This window comes from Ciconia boyciana, chromosome 24, assembly GCF_034638445.1.
Source record: "Ciconia boyciana chromosome 24, ASM3463844v1, whole genome shotgun sequence".
In the NCBI taxonomy this organism is placed as follows: Eukaryota; Metazoa; Chordata; class Aves; order Ciconiiformes; family Ciconiidae; genus Ciconia; species Ciconia boyciana.
The window spans coordinates 42,279-56,752 of record NC_132957.1 but is presented as its reverse complement, the minus strand read 5'-3'; the positions used below and the strand labels follow the sequence as shown (position 1 = coordinate 56,752).

Genomic DNA, 14,474 nt, shown 5'->3' with positions numbered 1-14,474 from the left:
AACAAATCCTCACGTGTCTTCACAGAAAGCAGGTAGTTCTGTTCTAAGCCTGCTGGCCACCCCTTCTTTAGCGACTATGAATTCTAGCTTCACTTGGGTGCCTCCATATCTGCCTGCTCGCTGCACCTGACTCGGCACAGTTTCAGCATTGTCTGGGGTCAAGAAGGTAATGGGCATTTACATGATTAAGGCATACCAGAAGGAGTCCAGCTCTGTTTGCAGTGCAACAAAATATAATGCAATAATAAAATGCACTGCACACGTAAATGTCTCAGATCCCGTTTCTCTGAAGACCATCAGAGTCTGCATGTTACAACAGCAAGAGCTTAGTTTTACTTACAGCACCTTTACAAATGACAGCACACAGGCTGCTCCGACAGTGCAGTTGGTTTCACTAGCTACGGGATGTTCACCATGCTGTCTTACACTGGAAGCACTGGCTTATATGTAGCATGTGTTGTGGTTACATGGAAAAACCTTTGATTCAGCAACTTATACCTAGATCCTTGACTTATTGTTATATTCTCACAAAGTATAAAAAGTTCAGTAGCTTGAGCTGAAGTTATGGCTTTATGAGTGTAACAGAAAAAAGAGAGATGCAGACACCATGAGCACTCTCGGATGCCATGCAACCCCCTTCCCCCAATCCCAGGCTCTGTGGGGAGGCACATTTTACATACAGGCCACAGTAGCCAAGGGCCATTTTGTCTCCCCTGGCAGCCTGGCAGGATTTGTGTTACAGACCTCAAAGGACTGCTACTGAGTGTGCTGCTCCAGGGGATTACAGGCAGGAAAGCTGTCCTGGGATCTCTGTCCTTCTTGAAAGGGCTTCTAAAGTATGTGACCTGTGGCTAATATTAGACACTGCAACTTCAGCAAGCAATCCAATGTTTTCACTGTTGCTGGGCTGGCCTTCTGAAGTTACCTCATTCTCACGGAATCGTCTCCTTGGCCCTTATCTTCTTCATTCCACTTGTATCTGCTGGATTCAGCTAGTTCTTTGTTAGCAGCATTAGTTTTATCAAAAAGTTTACTCTTGGTCAGCTCTTGTGGCCTAAGGCTTCAACTACTTTAGCTACTAATGCTACACCACTAATGCTAAATGAGACTATTGAGAGAGAAGAATACAGTTAATCAAACTTCTATAGCAATTTCTCTGTCCCACTGCCTGTCCCATTGTTTCTTGCTATACCCCCCTATCTAGCTGGCTCTCCCTTTTTTCTGTTTTCTCTTCCTCTGTCATATTTCTCAGCCTTTCTTTCCTCTTCCTTTGTCTCTGTCCTCCAGCCCGTTGCTGTTATTTTTCTTCTTGGTCTCTTTGTCCGGATCTGACCTTCTCTTTATTTCTTAGTCCTTATTTTCTCTGTCGTGATCACTGTCCTTTTTCTCTCTCTGTCTGTATGTTCTGTTCCCCGTCCCCATCTTTCTCTATCCCTCCTTCCTTCTTCTTCTCCTTCCCCCCCTTTCTCTATCCCTCTGTGCTGCTCCTTAACCCTACTTTTTCTTCCTCCATCTCTCTGCAAGACTCCTTGTCCCTATTTTTCTTGATTTCTCCATCTCTCTAGCCTTTTCCCTGCACCTTTCTTTCTCTCTTGGCTCCTCAGTCTTTTCCCTCATCTTATTTTTCTCTTTCTAGTCCTTCTCCCCATCAGCTTAACCTGAATGACTAGGTGCCCCTGTGCTCTGGCATTTACCTAGCACTGCCCTAGGGAAGATCTGTGTTTTTAGGGCTAGGAATCATTTGGGAGCTGATCTCCTTATGTGGATGGCAGAGCTAGATGTAGTTAAAGCAGAGGTTGTTCTCAGCTTGTGCTCTATGCATCTTGTTGAAAGAGCAGGCTGTGGGCCTTATTTTGAAGGAAGGTTTCTTGTTCTGCGCTTATTGATCCTAGGGAGGCTGCACAGGAGTGGTGTTGGCATCTGCAGGGACGGGTGGGACCTGCTGTGATTCCATGTAAACGTGAACTGGACTTATCTTAATGGACTTGAATGAAACCAGACTGACTGCATATGGTTTTCTTCCCCAGCTCCAATTCCAACCTACATGCTCAGCGCTAATAAACGAGAGACCCTGAGCTATTTTCCAGATGTCAGTGGCTGCCAGTTAGCGGAGAACATCACTTACTTAGATAACGGTGTAGTTGGTCTGTGATCAGGGATGTGTACTTGCATGGTGGGGCTTTCATGAACGTTTTCTGGTCTTGCCATTTCAAAGCCCTTCTTTTTTCTGGAAATTTTTAAGATGGCATTTCTTATTCTGGGGTTCAGACTGGAGCTGGACTTAATGTTGAATGGCTGATATAATGGACTCGGCAAAATGTGAGAGAGAACCCTGCTTTTTTGCTGTTATTTTCTAACACTCTCTGAACTTTGGTAAGCAGAAGGAAGAGTGGTTGAAAGGGCCTGTTCTTTGAGAGTAACACATTCCTGTAGTGTGCCCATCTTTGTATGGTGAAGGTTTCCTACCTGCAGTGTGACTTTACTGGGCTGTGAGGCTGTATTGGAGTAGCAGAGGTAAGAAGTGTTGTCTTCAAAGGTAACGAAACTGTAGCAAAACAAGCGGGAAAAGCTAGTTTCTTCCTAGAACAATGCCTGACAAAATAGTAACAAGGAAAGGCACTTGCAATTGGCTTTTTTATACAGTCTTCATACGGAGCTTTTGCCATTGATTGATTTCTGGGAAGCAAGACAGCAGTGAGGAAAGAAACCTGGGGCTTATCTAAATGGCTTCTTTGCTGTAGGCAGGGTTTGAACCATTGCGCTAAAACAGGTCTTTACTACAGTTTATGACACAGAAAATGAGCTGTCTGTAAGGAAAGTTTCAGCGGAAGTAAGGCTCAATTTGCTAAATTTGGTCCTCTCTATCTGTTGCAAACAAGAGATGACTTGGCAGCATTTACATCTCGGGTGCATGCTGGTGTGTTAATGCAGGCTGTCGAGGTCTTTTCAGGAGTACTTCTGGACTGCAGGTTGCGTGCCTGGGTGGTACCGAGTCCCAGGATGAGCCAGCTCCTGCCGGCAGTTTGAGCTCAGAGGACGTGACAGAATGGAAACTGTGTTTGTGGTGGATCCCAAACGTGAAAGGTGTGGATATGTGGCTGACATCCCCCTGCCCTGGAGGTGATGGGAGTTTTGCCAACAGTCCAGTAAGGATTCTGTTTTCTGCTGGAATGGGTTTCCAGATGGGTTTAATAAATGATTGCCTTTCTGCTTGCTGTGGCCACCTGCAGAAGGGCCCTGTTGTTCGTTTGGATTTACCAGTGTAAGGGCTTTGGAGGAGAACTGGCTAAACCAGCTTTCTTTCTTTGGAGATCACTAGCATTTGTGTAGAAAAATAGAGGTTCAGTCACTAAAGCTTATAGCGTAATGCTGTGATCAGACCATGGAGTTCTGTCTCCTGGAGATACATTTCATTTGGACTCATTATTTTCTCAGATAAGTTTATCTGAGTCTTACAGACTTGAGCCCCTTTGGATCGTGACATTGTAGTTCAAGTGCTCAAGTGGCAATGTTTTGTTTGCCGTTGCTTTGCCAAGGCGAAGCCCCTTGCAGGATAATGGTCCCACAAAAAGCCTGGGACTGCAGTCTTCTCAGTAGTCTTCTGTAACCTTCATGCTGCCAGGGTGTTGATGCTGTTTCATCAGAAGTAAAATTCATCCTAATCCTAGGATGTCTTTCCATCCCCTCTGGACGGAGTAATCCCTGGTCATTCATGAACTGGTCATGCTCTACCTTCAACCTAGGTAGGTTACTTTTCCTCATTCCCATCTTTTTCTGAAGTAAACATCACTGTTGTGATAATCATGAAAAGGCTGAATTTTTTTTCCTTGCACAAATATTTATTTATATAATAGCCCCCTCATTTCCCTGTACGCATCTTTGACTTAAACTAGCAGGACTGATCAAGAGAGCTTTAAACTAGAATCAGTGGGGGAAGGGGATACCAGCAGGATTGCAGTAGGTCCGCCAAGGGTTGGCATGGCATCGCCTGAGGGTGGCAATGCTAGTGGGAACATATACACTGCTTCTGGGAGCACAGAGGGCTCAGGAGCACATCTGAAATGCTTGTGCACCAATGCGGGCAGCATGAGAAACAAACAGGATGAACTGGAAGCCTTGGTCTGTTCCCAGAGCTATGATATCATTGGTATTAGTGAGACTTGGTGGAAGGAGTGCCACACCTGGAGTGCTGGGATGGAGGGTTACAGGCTGTTCAGGAGGGGTAGGCAGGGCAGGCGAGGTGGAGGTATCGCACTGTATGTAAGGGAGAGGTTTGACTGCCCTTACAGTCAGTGATGATGTGGTTGAGAGCCTCTGGGTGAGGATTAGGTGTATGGAAAACAAAGGAGATGTTGTAGTGGATTTCTACTACTAATCGCCCAGCCAGGATGCCAGCACTGATGAGTTATTCTATAGGCATTTAGGAGAAATCTCTGGATTGGTAGCCCTTGTCCTTATGGGAGATTTCAACTTCCCAGACATCAGCTGGGAATACCATACTGCTGTGATGAGCAGGTCTGGGAAATTACTGAAGTTTGTGGGAGATAACTTCTTATCACAAGTACTCAGGGAGCCAACTAGGAAAGATGCCCCCATAGACTTGTTATTTGTGAATGGAGAAGGACTAGTGGAAGATGTGATGGTAGGTGGCTGTCTTGGCCACGGTGATCATGAGATGGTTGAGTTTAAAACAGTCAGTGTAATGAGAAAAAAGGACAGCAGAGTTGCTACCCTGGATTTCAAGAGAGCAACCGTTAAGATATTCAGGGGGTTCACAAGCTGACCCATGGGAACGGTTCAAAGCTGCATCAGGGGAGGTTCAGACTTGACATGAGGAAGCATTTCTTTACCAAGAGGGTGGTCAAACCCTGGAAGAGCGCTTCCTGGAGAGGTGGTCCATGCCCCAAGCCTGTCAATGTTTAAGAGGCATTTGGACAATGCCCTAAATAACATGCTCTAACTTTTGGTCAGCCCTGAAGTGGTCAGGCAGCTGGACTAGATGATCGTTGTAGGTCCCTTCCAACTCAAATATTCTATTCCGTTCCATTCCGTTCTATTCTATTCTATTCTTCTAGTCTATTCTATTCTGTTCTGTTCTACCTGCACATGAGCCAGCATAGCCACATGGCTCAGGGGGGGAGAGGGCTGCGGGAGAGGGCGGGGGGTGCCAGACGAAGGCTGTCGTGCTCTGCCTGCCCCTGCTGGGTCCGTGCTCTTCACCAGTCCCCTGTGGCCTGTCCCTGCCGCCCCACAGTTCCCCTTCCAGCGCTCTCGGGGATACACGGCTCACAGCATTGCTCTCCTGGCTCCTGTCTGTGCTGGCTGCAGCCCTTGGGGAGGCAGTGGCAGGGACCGCAGGGACGTACAAGCTCCGCCCCCACTCCACGGCCACTGCCTCAGCAGCCAGGTCCAAGCACCAACTGCCCCAGCCCTGACCCCCAAGGACACAGGGGCTCCCACAGCCTGTTCCCTGGGAGCCTGCTCCAGGGAGCAATGCAGAGGGCTTTCTGGATGCCCCTGACTGCAGCCCTGGAGCTGTTTGAGGCCTTGCATGTCCCCAGACCCACTGCAGGATGCACTGTCTGGGGGCACAGCTCACCCTCCCGCTCCAGGCAGGGTGGCAGAGCAACAAGCAGCATCAAGCAGCATCCCCAGTCCTACCACCAAGCCTGGAGAGTGGCTAGGAGAGGGCCTTGCATGGCCTGGCCAGCTCGGGGAACCCAGTCCTTGTCGTCCTCTCCACCTGACCAGGACTGATGTTCAGTAGTGAAACGTACACACCCCTCACTCCCTAGATTCACAAGGTGCATGTTCAACATTTGCAGCACGTTCATGGGTCCCTTAAATATTAGCATGGGAATTAAGTTCAATTAAAATCTGTGGCTGGATGTCAAGCTACTTACCCAGTAATTGGCACAGACCTTGGGTCTTTCCAGATCGGTATCTCCTCTTGCTCGGGAGCTAGTCCAGCTTCAAGTTCACAAGTGAATTGCACATGCACGCAGCGCTCCCACCAGTAGCTGGCCCTAGACACTCGGTGTTTCTAACTGCTGGCTCCCTATGACCTGTGTTCCCTTCTGCCATTGCTAGCAGCCAGGGCTCTGGACCCGCCCCCCCCCAGAGCGGGGCCACACAGAGAGGGATTTGGAATCGCTCTCAAAAAGAAGGTAGGATGTAGAGTGGTGATTAGGTACAGGGCTCAGTCAAACAAGCAAACCAACCGGCAGTTTGCTTATGGGTGACTAGCTCCTTTACCCCCTCTTCTTGCCATTTTCCATGCTTGTACAACCCCGTCATCTTCCTTGACTCCTCCCCTTCTCTGCCCTTGTCTCCTCCCAAACGAGGGACCTACCCCTGTTATTTTTCCCCCTTGCTCCCAAGTTTGCTACATCTGTGAACAGATTTGGTGTTTCAGGTGCTGTTGGCTAGGTCATCTTGGACTTCCATGGCATTACTGAGGCGGTTCCCTGGCGGTACTGCTGTCCCTGCCAGATTCCACTCCCCAAAATGCCCCCAGCTCTTCCTTCAATTACCTGTGAAGTGTGGCCACCTCTCACATCAATCTCCCTTAACTACCCGTGAAATCTGGCTCTTCCTCATGGCACTGTAACTCCTGTCAGCTTCTCACTCTCTTTGCTATGGTCAGCAATTTCTCTTATCATGCTCAGGAGTTTCCCACGCTCTGTTCAGCTAGCTAAGGCTTACGCCAGGCCTTAATCGTCAGCTTGTGTGTCTTATTTGTCTGCAAAGTTGTCTGCATGTCACATAATTTTTTCCTATCCTCTTTCTAGCCTCAACGTGCTGGTCTTCTCCACCCCACGGTGGCTCTGAGCACCCTCCTCTCTGACCAGGCATGGTTTCAGCCCTTTGAGTCACTCTTTCCCTTTGTGCCCTACCCGTCTGCCTGCAGCCTCGTTTTGCAGGTGCCGGGCATGGAAGTCCCTGCCTTGCACAGGAGACTGAGTGGGACTGAAGCATGGCTAGCTGTGAAAATTGGCAACTTTATTTCAACAACTAAGTCCACTTCAGCATTTGTGTGCACTCAGAGGAGCATGGGCAGGACAGAGCCGGCCTTTGACACCGAGGTTGCCTTTGGATCAGCAGGCAGTGTCCCAGAAGGAAGTGGTCGTGGTTCACTGCAGCCTGCACTGGATCCTGTTCGTGCTGCTGCTCAAGCCTCTGTTTCCCTTAGGCCCTGCAGGAGCTCCTGCACCCGAGTAAAGAATTCCACCAGCTTCCTGAGTGGAAATGGGCAGGAGCTAAACATGCCCGATTGTGTTGGTATCGGCCTTGGCCTCGGCCTCTGAAAGGGGGTTGAGGCGGTGAGAAAATGACTCCATGCCCGTGACGTTGGAGTGGCCCTCACTGCTGGGCGCAGTCCCATCTGTACCAGGATCCAGTCATAGAAGTGCTGAGTGGAGGTGTAGACTCCGGGCTGGTTTGCTCTCGCGCAGCCTTTCCCCCAGCTGGTCACTCCAACAAGCCAGAAGTAGTCGTAGGCTTTATCTTTGCACACGAGAGGACCACCGCTGTCACCCTGCAGCGGAGGAGAGAGGATTAAGGTGTTGTTGGGTGGCCTCTGTCAGCAGTATGGCTGGCTCCTTCTCTCTCACAGCACCTGCCAGAGCTGTATTCACTGCACAGAAAGGCTCTGCTCAGGTGCTGGAGCCTACAGAAACTTTTCTAGGAAGGGGTCATGGGCCTGTAAGGTAGGGCTCTCTCTCATCTCTGCACAGTGATCCTGGATGGGTGGAAGGCGGATGTTCCAGGCTTGGGATCTGGACCCATGGGCTGCCAAGAGCACTGGATGGGCTTTCTGGGCAGAGCCCCAGGCCTCTGGGACAAGGGGGGCACTGGGCAAGGACCTGCAGATGGGGAAGGGGAGGTGAGCCCCAACAGCGGTGAGGACCCAGCGGTGGGAGGGTGACTTGCCCAGGCAAAGCACGCGCCGGGGTACGTGTGGGCGGTTGCGACAGGGCTGCGTGGGCTGCTGGGGGTTGACTTGTAGCACGCTCCTACCTGGCAGGTGTCGATGCCACCCTGTGGATAGCCAGCACACAAGTTGTGGGTGTGGATGGCCCCTCTGTACCACCGGCTGCTGTTGCAGAGGTTGACATCAATGAGGCGGACCTTGGCCTCCTGCAGGACATCAGTTGATCCCCCAGCTGTGAGCACAGAAAGGAATTAACATGCAGCAGCTCGTTGCCGGTTCTCCTCCCTGTCTGGGTGAAGCCCTTCCCTAGGGCTTGGCTTTGCATCTTGAGAGGCATTGCACCGGTGTTTCCCTTCTGCCTTGCTTTGGGTAACGGGTCAGGCCTGTCTCTCTCTCGGCGTACGTTCCCGCAGCCTGACTCTGGCTTTCGCCTCTGCTGTCAGGAAGCCCAACCCGTCTCCCCAGTGTGCCGAGCTTGCACTCAGGACACAAGTACTTTTGGGGAACTCACATCTTGCAGTGGTGGAACCCCAACCACTGATGTAGCAGGCCGTCAACTCTGACACTCTCAGCGAGGCGTCAGGCACACAGGCAAGCTGTATGTAGTAGCTGCACTGGACAGGCTGGTCCAACTCCAGCAACGCAATGTCGTTCCTCTCCGAGATGTTATGATAGTGTTCGTGAACCAGTAGCCGCTTAATATTGCGCACTTGGGCCTCAGGGCCCAGCTGAGTCAACTGCGTGGCCCCGATCACCACGCGCCACATTGTGATGTGCCTGGAAGGCAGACAGAGAGAGGGGTCAGAGGGAGCGGAGCCGTGTGCTGCAGCAGCCCAGCAGTTCCCTGCCATCTGCTTCACAGGGGAGAGAGGAAAGCGGCGCTTCGGAGGGTGCGACTGCCCTAGCATGCCTTAGGCACAAGGAATGTCGAGCTGGGGGCTGCTAGGAAGCAGTGGCAGGAGCCCAGCCTTCTCCTGAGCAGTCTCTCAGCTGGGCTCTGGAGTGCCCAGGCGCTGGGCGTACTGCAAGGAAACGGGATGGGGGGAGCACGTGGTGCTGCGGACAGGGCACCTGCTAGTGTTGTGGGTGGGGATATCCCCGTTCCCTGGTCTTCCTTACCTGGCCTTGATGAAGCAGTGGGCTGCTGTGAGGACCCACTGTGGGCTGATGAGGGACCCTCCGCATACATGCCCCGTGCCTATTTCCCAGGGATCCTGGATGCTGACGATCCAGGGCCAGGCCCCTGGCTGGGCATCTCTGCCACCCACGATGCGCGACATGCCGTAGTGAGAAGCCATGGGCCGGAGCCCGCAGGTCCCTCTGTAACCAGAAACTCATTACTGTCCTGCTCAGTGGCTTGCTGCTGTTCACGCTGAAGGTCAGCCGTCTTCCCTCCCCACAAGGCGTTGCATGGACAGCAAGGCCAGGGAACCCCATGGGGCATGCGTCCCTCCGCCCCTGTTTCTGCTTTAGCCCCACAGATGAGTTGTGCCAGCAGCCGGGGTGCTGGCAAGGAAATGAGGCTCCCGCATGGGGTTCGGGAAGCTGTGGTGTGGCCACAGGGAACAAGCGGGCACACTCCAGTGAACCCCATAAGGGTTGCCCAAGCTCCCTCCCAGAGCCTTGGGCCACTTACCCACAGCTGTCCCATGTGCCGTGTGCAGACCAGCACACAGCCAGCAGGACGAGGAGGGGGAGCAAACTCATCACTGCCAGCGGCACGTGGCAGCTGCAAGGACTGAGAGCTTGTCACCACCAGTGCAGCAGCCGACGTAGTGCCCGCAGTACTCACGTTGCCCGCGGTGCCCTTGGCCCCGGGGCTGATGTCACAGAGTCGCTGGTTCCGGGTGCTGGGCACGGTGGCCTCTTGGGGGGGGGGGGGGCGGAAAATGGGGGGTTCCAAGCAGGAGGGGAGGCAGAAGCTGGGAGCAGACACCCCCGACAGACCCCCGCTGAATGCTCTGCTTGCGGGATGAGGGTGTGCTAGCAGGAAAGAAGCAAGTGTGGCATCATAGCCTCTTTGGGAAGGTCACTGCCACCCTGCTCTCTGCAGCCATTTGCCACCAGGTCCTGCCCAAAAAACAGACACCGGAGAACATAACTACTACAGGCAGTATGGACATGTTTGGGTGTTGAAGAGCCAACCTGGCTACAGCCGCGGCACGCAAGCAGTGATGTGCAAGCCAAATAAGCCATGCATTCCCAAGCAGTGTCAGAGCTCCCTCTGTCCCCTCTCTCCCGTCTGCCCTTCTCTTGGCCTTAGAGAAGACAGCTTGTCTTCTGTGGATACTTTGCTATTCCCGCACCAGGATTTGCAGGTGGTTACAGGGGAATGATGTGAGAGGTGGCCATACCCCACGGCAGCCACCCTCACCCCACCCACACCGTCCATTGTCCATCATCCATCATGGGCATGGCTCAGCGTGGGAGATGCAGCACTTCTGCTGTGGTTGCAGCTATTCCTTATGCATCCAGGATGACTGGGCAAGATTAAGTCCCCAGTCCTCTGCTTCTGCTCATCGGGGGGCTCTGAGACTGCAGCACTGGGTATGCTGGGCCGCTCCTGCGGGCCTGGGAAAGAATGGGGGAGCAAAGAGGATCCCAGGGCTCGGCAGCAGCAGATGCCTGCACCTCAGGCCCATGGAGGAAGAGGGACTTTGCACCTCAGAAGGAAAAGACTTGCAAGCGTGGGGCTGGTTCCTATTGCGGTTCAGAGTGCAGATGAGAAGCATGGGTCTTTCACACCCCAGACCCTTCTTGCATGGGGCCGTGTTCTCAGGAACTGAATCATCTGGATAGAACTACTGAAACTGCTCCCAAACAAAGGCCTTGGGGTCCAAGAGAAGGGCAGACGGGAGAGAGGGGACAGAGGGAGCTCTAACACTGCTTGGGAATGCATGGCTTATTTGGCTTGCACATCACTGCTTGCGTGCCGCGGCTGTAGCCAGGTTGGCTCTTCAACACCCAAACATGTCCATACTGCCTGTAGTAGTTATGTTCTCCGGTGTCTGTTTTTTGGGCAGGACCTGGTGGCAAATGGCTGCAGAGAGCAGGGTGGCAGTGACCTTCCCAAAGAGGCTATGATGCCACACTTGCTTCTTTCCTGCTAGCACACCCTCATCCCGCAAGCAGAGCATTCAGCGGGGGTCTGTCGGGGGTGTCTGCTCCCAGCTTCTGCCTCCCCTCCTGCTTGGAACCCCCCATTTTCCGCCCCCCCCCCCCCCAAGAGGCCACCGTGCCCAGCACCCGGAACCAGCGACTCTGTGACATCAGCCCCGGGGCCAAGGGCACCGCGGGCAACGTGAGTACTGCGGGCACTACGTCGGCTGCTGCACTGGTGGTGACAAGCTCTCAGTCCTTGCAGCTGCCACGTGCCGCTGGCAGTGATGAGTTTGCTCCCCCTCCTCGTCCTGCTGGCTGTGTGCTGGTCTGCACACGGCACATGGGACAGCTGTGGGTAAGTGGCCCAAGGCTCTGGGAGGGAGCTTGGGCAACCCTTATGGGGTTCACTGGAGTGTGCCCGCTTGTTCCCTGTGGCCACACCACAGCTTCCCGAACCCCATGCGGGAGCCTCATTTCCTTGCCAGCACCCCGGCTGCTGGCACAACTCATCTGTGGGGCTAAAGCAGAAACAGGGGCGGAGGGACGCATGCCCCATGGGGTTCCCTGGCCTTGCTGTCCATGCAACGCCTTGTGGGGAGGGAAGACGGCTGACCTTCAGCGTGAACAGCAGCAAGCCACTGAGCAGGACAGTAATGAGTTTCTGGTTACAGAGGGACCTGCGGGCTCCGGCCCATGGCTTCTCACTACGGCATGTCGCGCATCGTGGGTGGCAGAGATGCCCAGCCAGGGGCCTGGCCCTGGATCGTCAGCATCCAGGATCCCTGGGAAATAGGCACGGGGCATGTATGCGGAGGGTCCCTCATCAGCCCACAGTGGGTCCTCACAGCAGCCCACTGCTTCATCAAGGCCAGGTAAGGAAGACCAGGGAACGGGGATATCCCCACCCACAACACTAGCAGGTGCCCTGTCCGCAGCACCACGTGCTCCCCCCATCCCGTTTCCTTGCAGTACGCCCAGCGCCTGGGCACTCCAGAGCCCAGCTGAGAGACTGCTCAGGAGAAGGCTGGGCTCCTGCCACTGCTTCCTAGCAGCCCCCAGCTCGACATTCCTTGTGCCTAAGGCATGCTAGGGCAGTCGCACCCTCCGAAGCGCCGCTTTCCTCTCTCCCCTGTGAAGCAGATGGCAGGGAACTGCTGGGCTGCTGCAGCACACGGCTCCGCTCCCTCTGACCCCTCTCTCTGTCTGCCTTCCAGGCACATCACAATGTGGCGCGTGGTGATCGGGGCCACGCAGTTGACTCAGCTGGGCCCTGAGGCCCAAGTGCGCAATATTAAGCGGCTACTGGTTCACGAACACTATCATAACATCTCGGAGAGGAACGACATTGCGTTGCTGGAGTTGGACCAGCCTGTCCAGTGCAGCTACTACATACAGCTTGCCTGTGTGCCTGACGCCTCGCTGAGAGTGTCAGAGTTGACGGCCTGCTACATCAGTGGTTGGGGTTCCACCACTGCAAGATGTGAGTTCCCCAAAAGTACTTGTGTCCTGAGTGCAAGCTCGGCACACTGGGGAGACGGGTTGGGCTTCCTGACAGCAGAGGCGAAAGCCAGAGTCAGGCTGCGGGAACGTACGCCGAGAGAGAGACAGGCCTGACCCGTTACCCAAAGCAAGGCAGAAGGGAAACACCGGTGCAATGCCTCTCAAGATGCAAAGCCAAGCCCTAGGGAAGGGCTTCACCCAGACAGGGGAGGAGAACCGGCAACGAGCTGCTGCATGTTAATTCCTTTCTGTGCTCACAGCTGGGGGATCAACTGATGTCCTGCAGGAGGCCAAGGTCCGCCTCATTGATGTCAACCTCTGCAACAGCAGCCGGTGGTACAGAGGGGCCATCCACACCCACAACTTGTGTGCTGGCTATCCACAGGGTGGCATCGACACCTGCCAGGTAGGAGCGTGCTACAAGTCAACCCCCAGCAGCCCACGCAGCCCTGTCGCAACCGCCCACACGTACCCCGGCGCGTGCTTTGCCTGGGCAAGTCACCCTCCCACCGCTGGGTCCTCACTGCTGTTGGGGCTCACCTCCCCTTCCCCATCTGCAGGTCCTTGCCCAGTGCCCCCCTTGTCCCAGAGGCCTGGGGCTCTGCCCAGAAAGCCCATCCAGTGCTCTTGGCAGCCCATGGGTCCAGATCCCAAGCCTGGAACATCCGCCTTCCACCCATCCAGGATCACTGTGCAGAGATGAGAGAGAGCCCTACCTTACAGGCCCATGACCCCTTCCTAGAAAAGTTTCTGTAGGCTCCAGCACCTGAGCAGAGCCTTTCTGTGCAGTGAATACAGCTCTGGCAGGTGCTGTGAGAGAGAAGGAGCCAGCCATACTGCTGACAGAGGCCACCCAACAACACCTTAATCCTCTCTCCTCCGCTGCAGGGTGACAGCGGTGGTCCTCTCGTGTGCAAAGATAAAGCCTACGACTACTTCTGGCTTGTTGGAGTGACCAGCTGGGGGAAAGGCTGCGCGAGAGCAAACCAGCCCGGAGTCTACACCTCCACTCAGCACTTCTATGACTGGATCCTGGTACAGATGGGACTGCGCCCAGCAGTGAGGGCCACTCCAACGTCACGGGCATGGAGTCATTTTCTCACCGCCTCAACCCCCTTTCAGAGGCCGAGGCCAAGGCCGATACCAACACAATCGGGCATGTTTAGCTCCTGCCCATTTCCACTCAGGAAGCTGGTGGAATTCTTTACTCGGGTGCAGGAGCTCCTGCAGGGCCTAAGGGAAACAGAGGCTTGAGCAGCAGCACGAACAGGATCCAGTGCAGGCTGCAGTGAACCACGACCACTTCCTTCTGGGACACTGCCTGCTGATCCAAAGGCAACCTCGGTGTCAAAGGCCGGCTCTGTCCTGCCCATGCTCCTCTGAGTGCACACAAATGCTGAAGTGGACTTAGTTGTTGAAATAAAGTTGCCAATTTTCACAGCTAGCCATGCTTCAGTCCCACTCAGTCTCCTGTGCAAGGCAGGGACTTCCATGCCCGGCACCTGCAAAACGAGGCTGCAGGCAGACGGGTAGGGCACAAAGGGAAAGAGTGACTCAAAAGGGCTGAAACCATGCCTGGTCAGAGAGGAGGGTGCTCAGAGCCACCGTGGGGTGGAGAAGACCAGCACGTTGAGGCTAGAAAGAGGATAGGAAAAAATTATGTGACATGCAGACAACTTTGCAGACAAATAAGACACACAAGCTGACGATTAAGGCCTGGCGTAAGCCTTAGCTAGCTGAACAGAGCGTGGGAAACTCCTGAGCATGATAAGAGAAATTGCTGACCATAGCAAAGAGAGTGAGAAGCTGACAGGAGTTACAGTGCCATGAGGAAGAGCCAGATTTCACGGGTAGTTAAGGGAGATTGATGTGAGAGGTGGCCACACTTCACAGGTAATTGAAGGAAGAGCTGGGGGCATTTTGGGGAGTGGAATCTGGC

At 53.8% G+C, this 14,474-nt stretch overlaps 2 protein-coding genes across 2 annotated transcripts; one reads left to right on the top strand and one right to left on the bottom strand.

The window, feature by feature from the left end:
* Positions 1-7,171: 7,171 nt before the first annotated feature.
* Positions 7,172-9,791, bottom strand: LOC140643574 (acrosin-like). Its single transcript, XM_072845558.1, has 5 exons — positions 9,570-9,791; positions 9,053-9,253; positions 8,445-8,710; positions 8,020-8,165; positions 7,172-7,537 (listed from the first exon to the last, which is right to left on the bottom strand). Exons 1-5 carry the CDS (start codon positions 9,638-9,640, stop codon positions 7,172-7,174), a joined length of 1,050 nt encoding a protein of 349 aa, XP_072701659.1. The 5' UTR covers positions 9,641-9,791.
* Positions 9,792-11,168: 1,377 nt separating this feature from the next.
* Positions 11,169-13,789, top strand: LOC140643558 (acrosin-like). The gene is made up of 5 exons (XM_072845506.1): positions 11,169-11,390; positions 11,707-11,907; positions 12,250-12,515; positions 12,796-12,941; positions 13,424-13,789. The coding sequence occupies exons 1-5, from the start codon at positions 11,320-11,322 to the stop codon at positions 13,787-13,789; spliced, it is 1,050 nt and encodes a 349-aa protein (XP_072701607.1). The 5' UTR covers positions 11,169-11,319.
* The last annotated feature ends 685 nt before the right edge of the window (positions 13,790-14,474 follow it).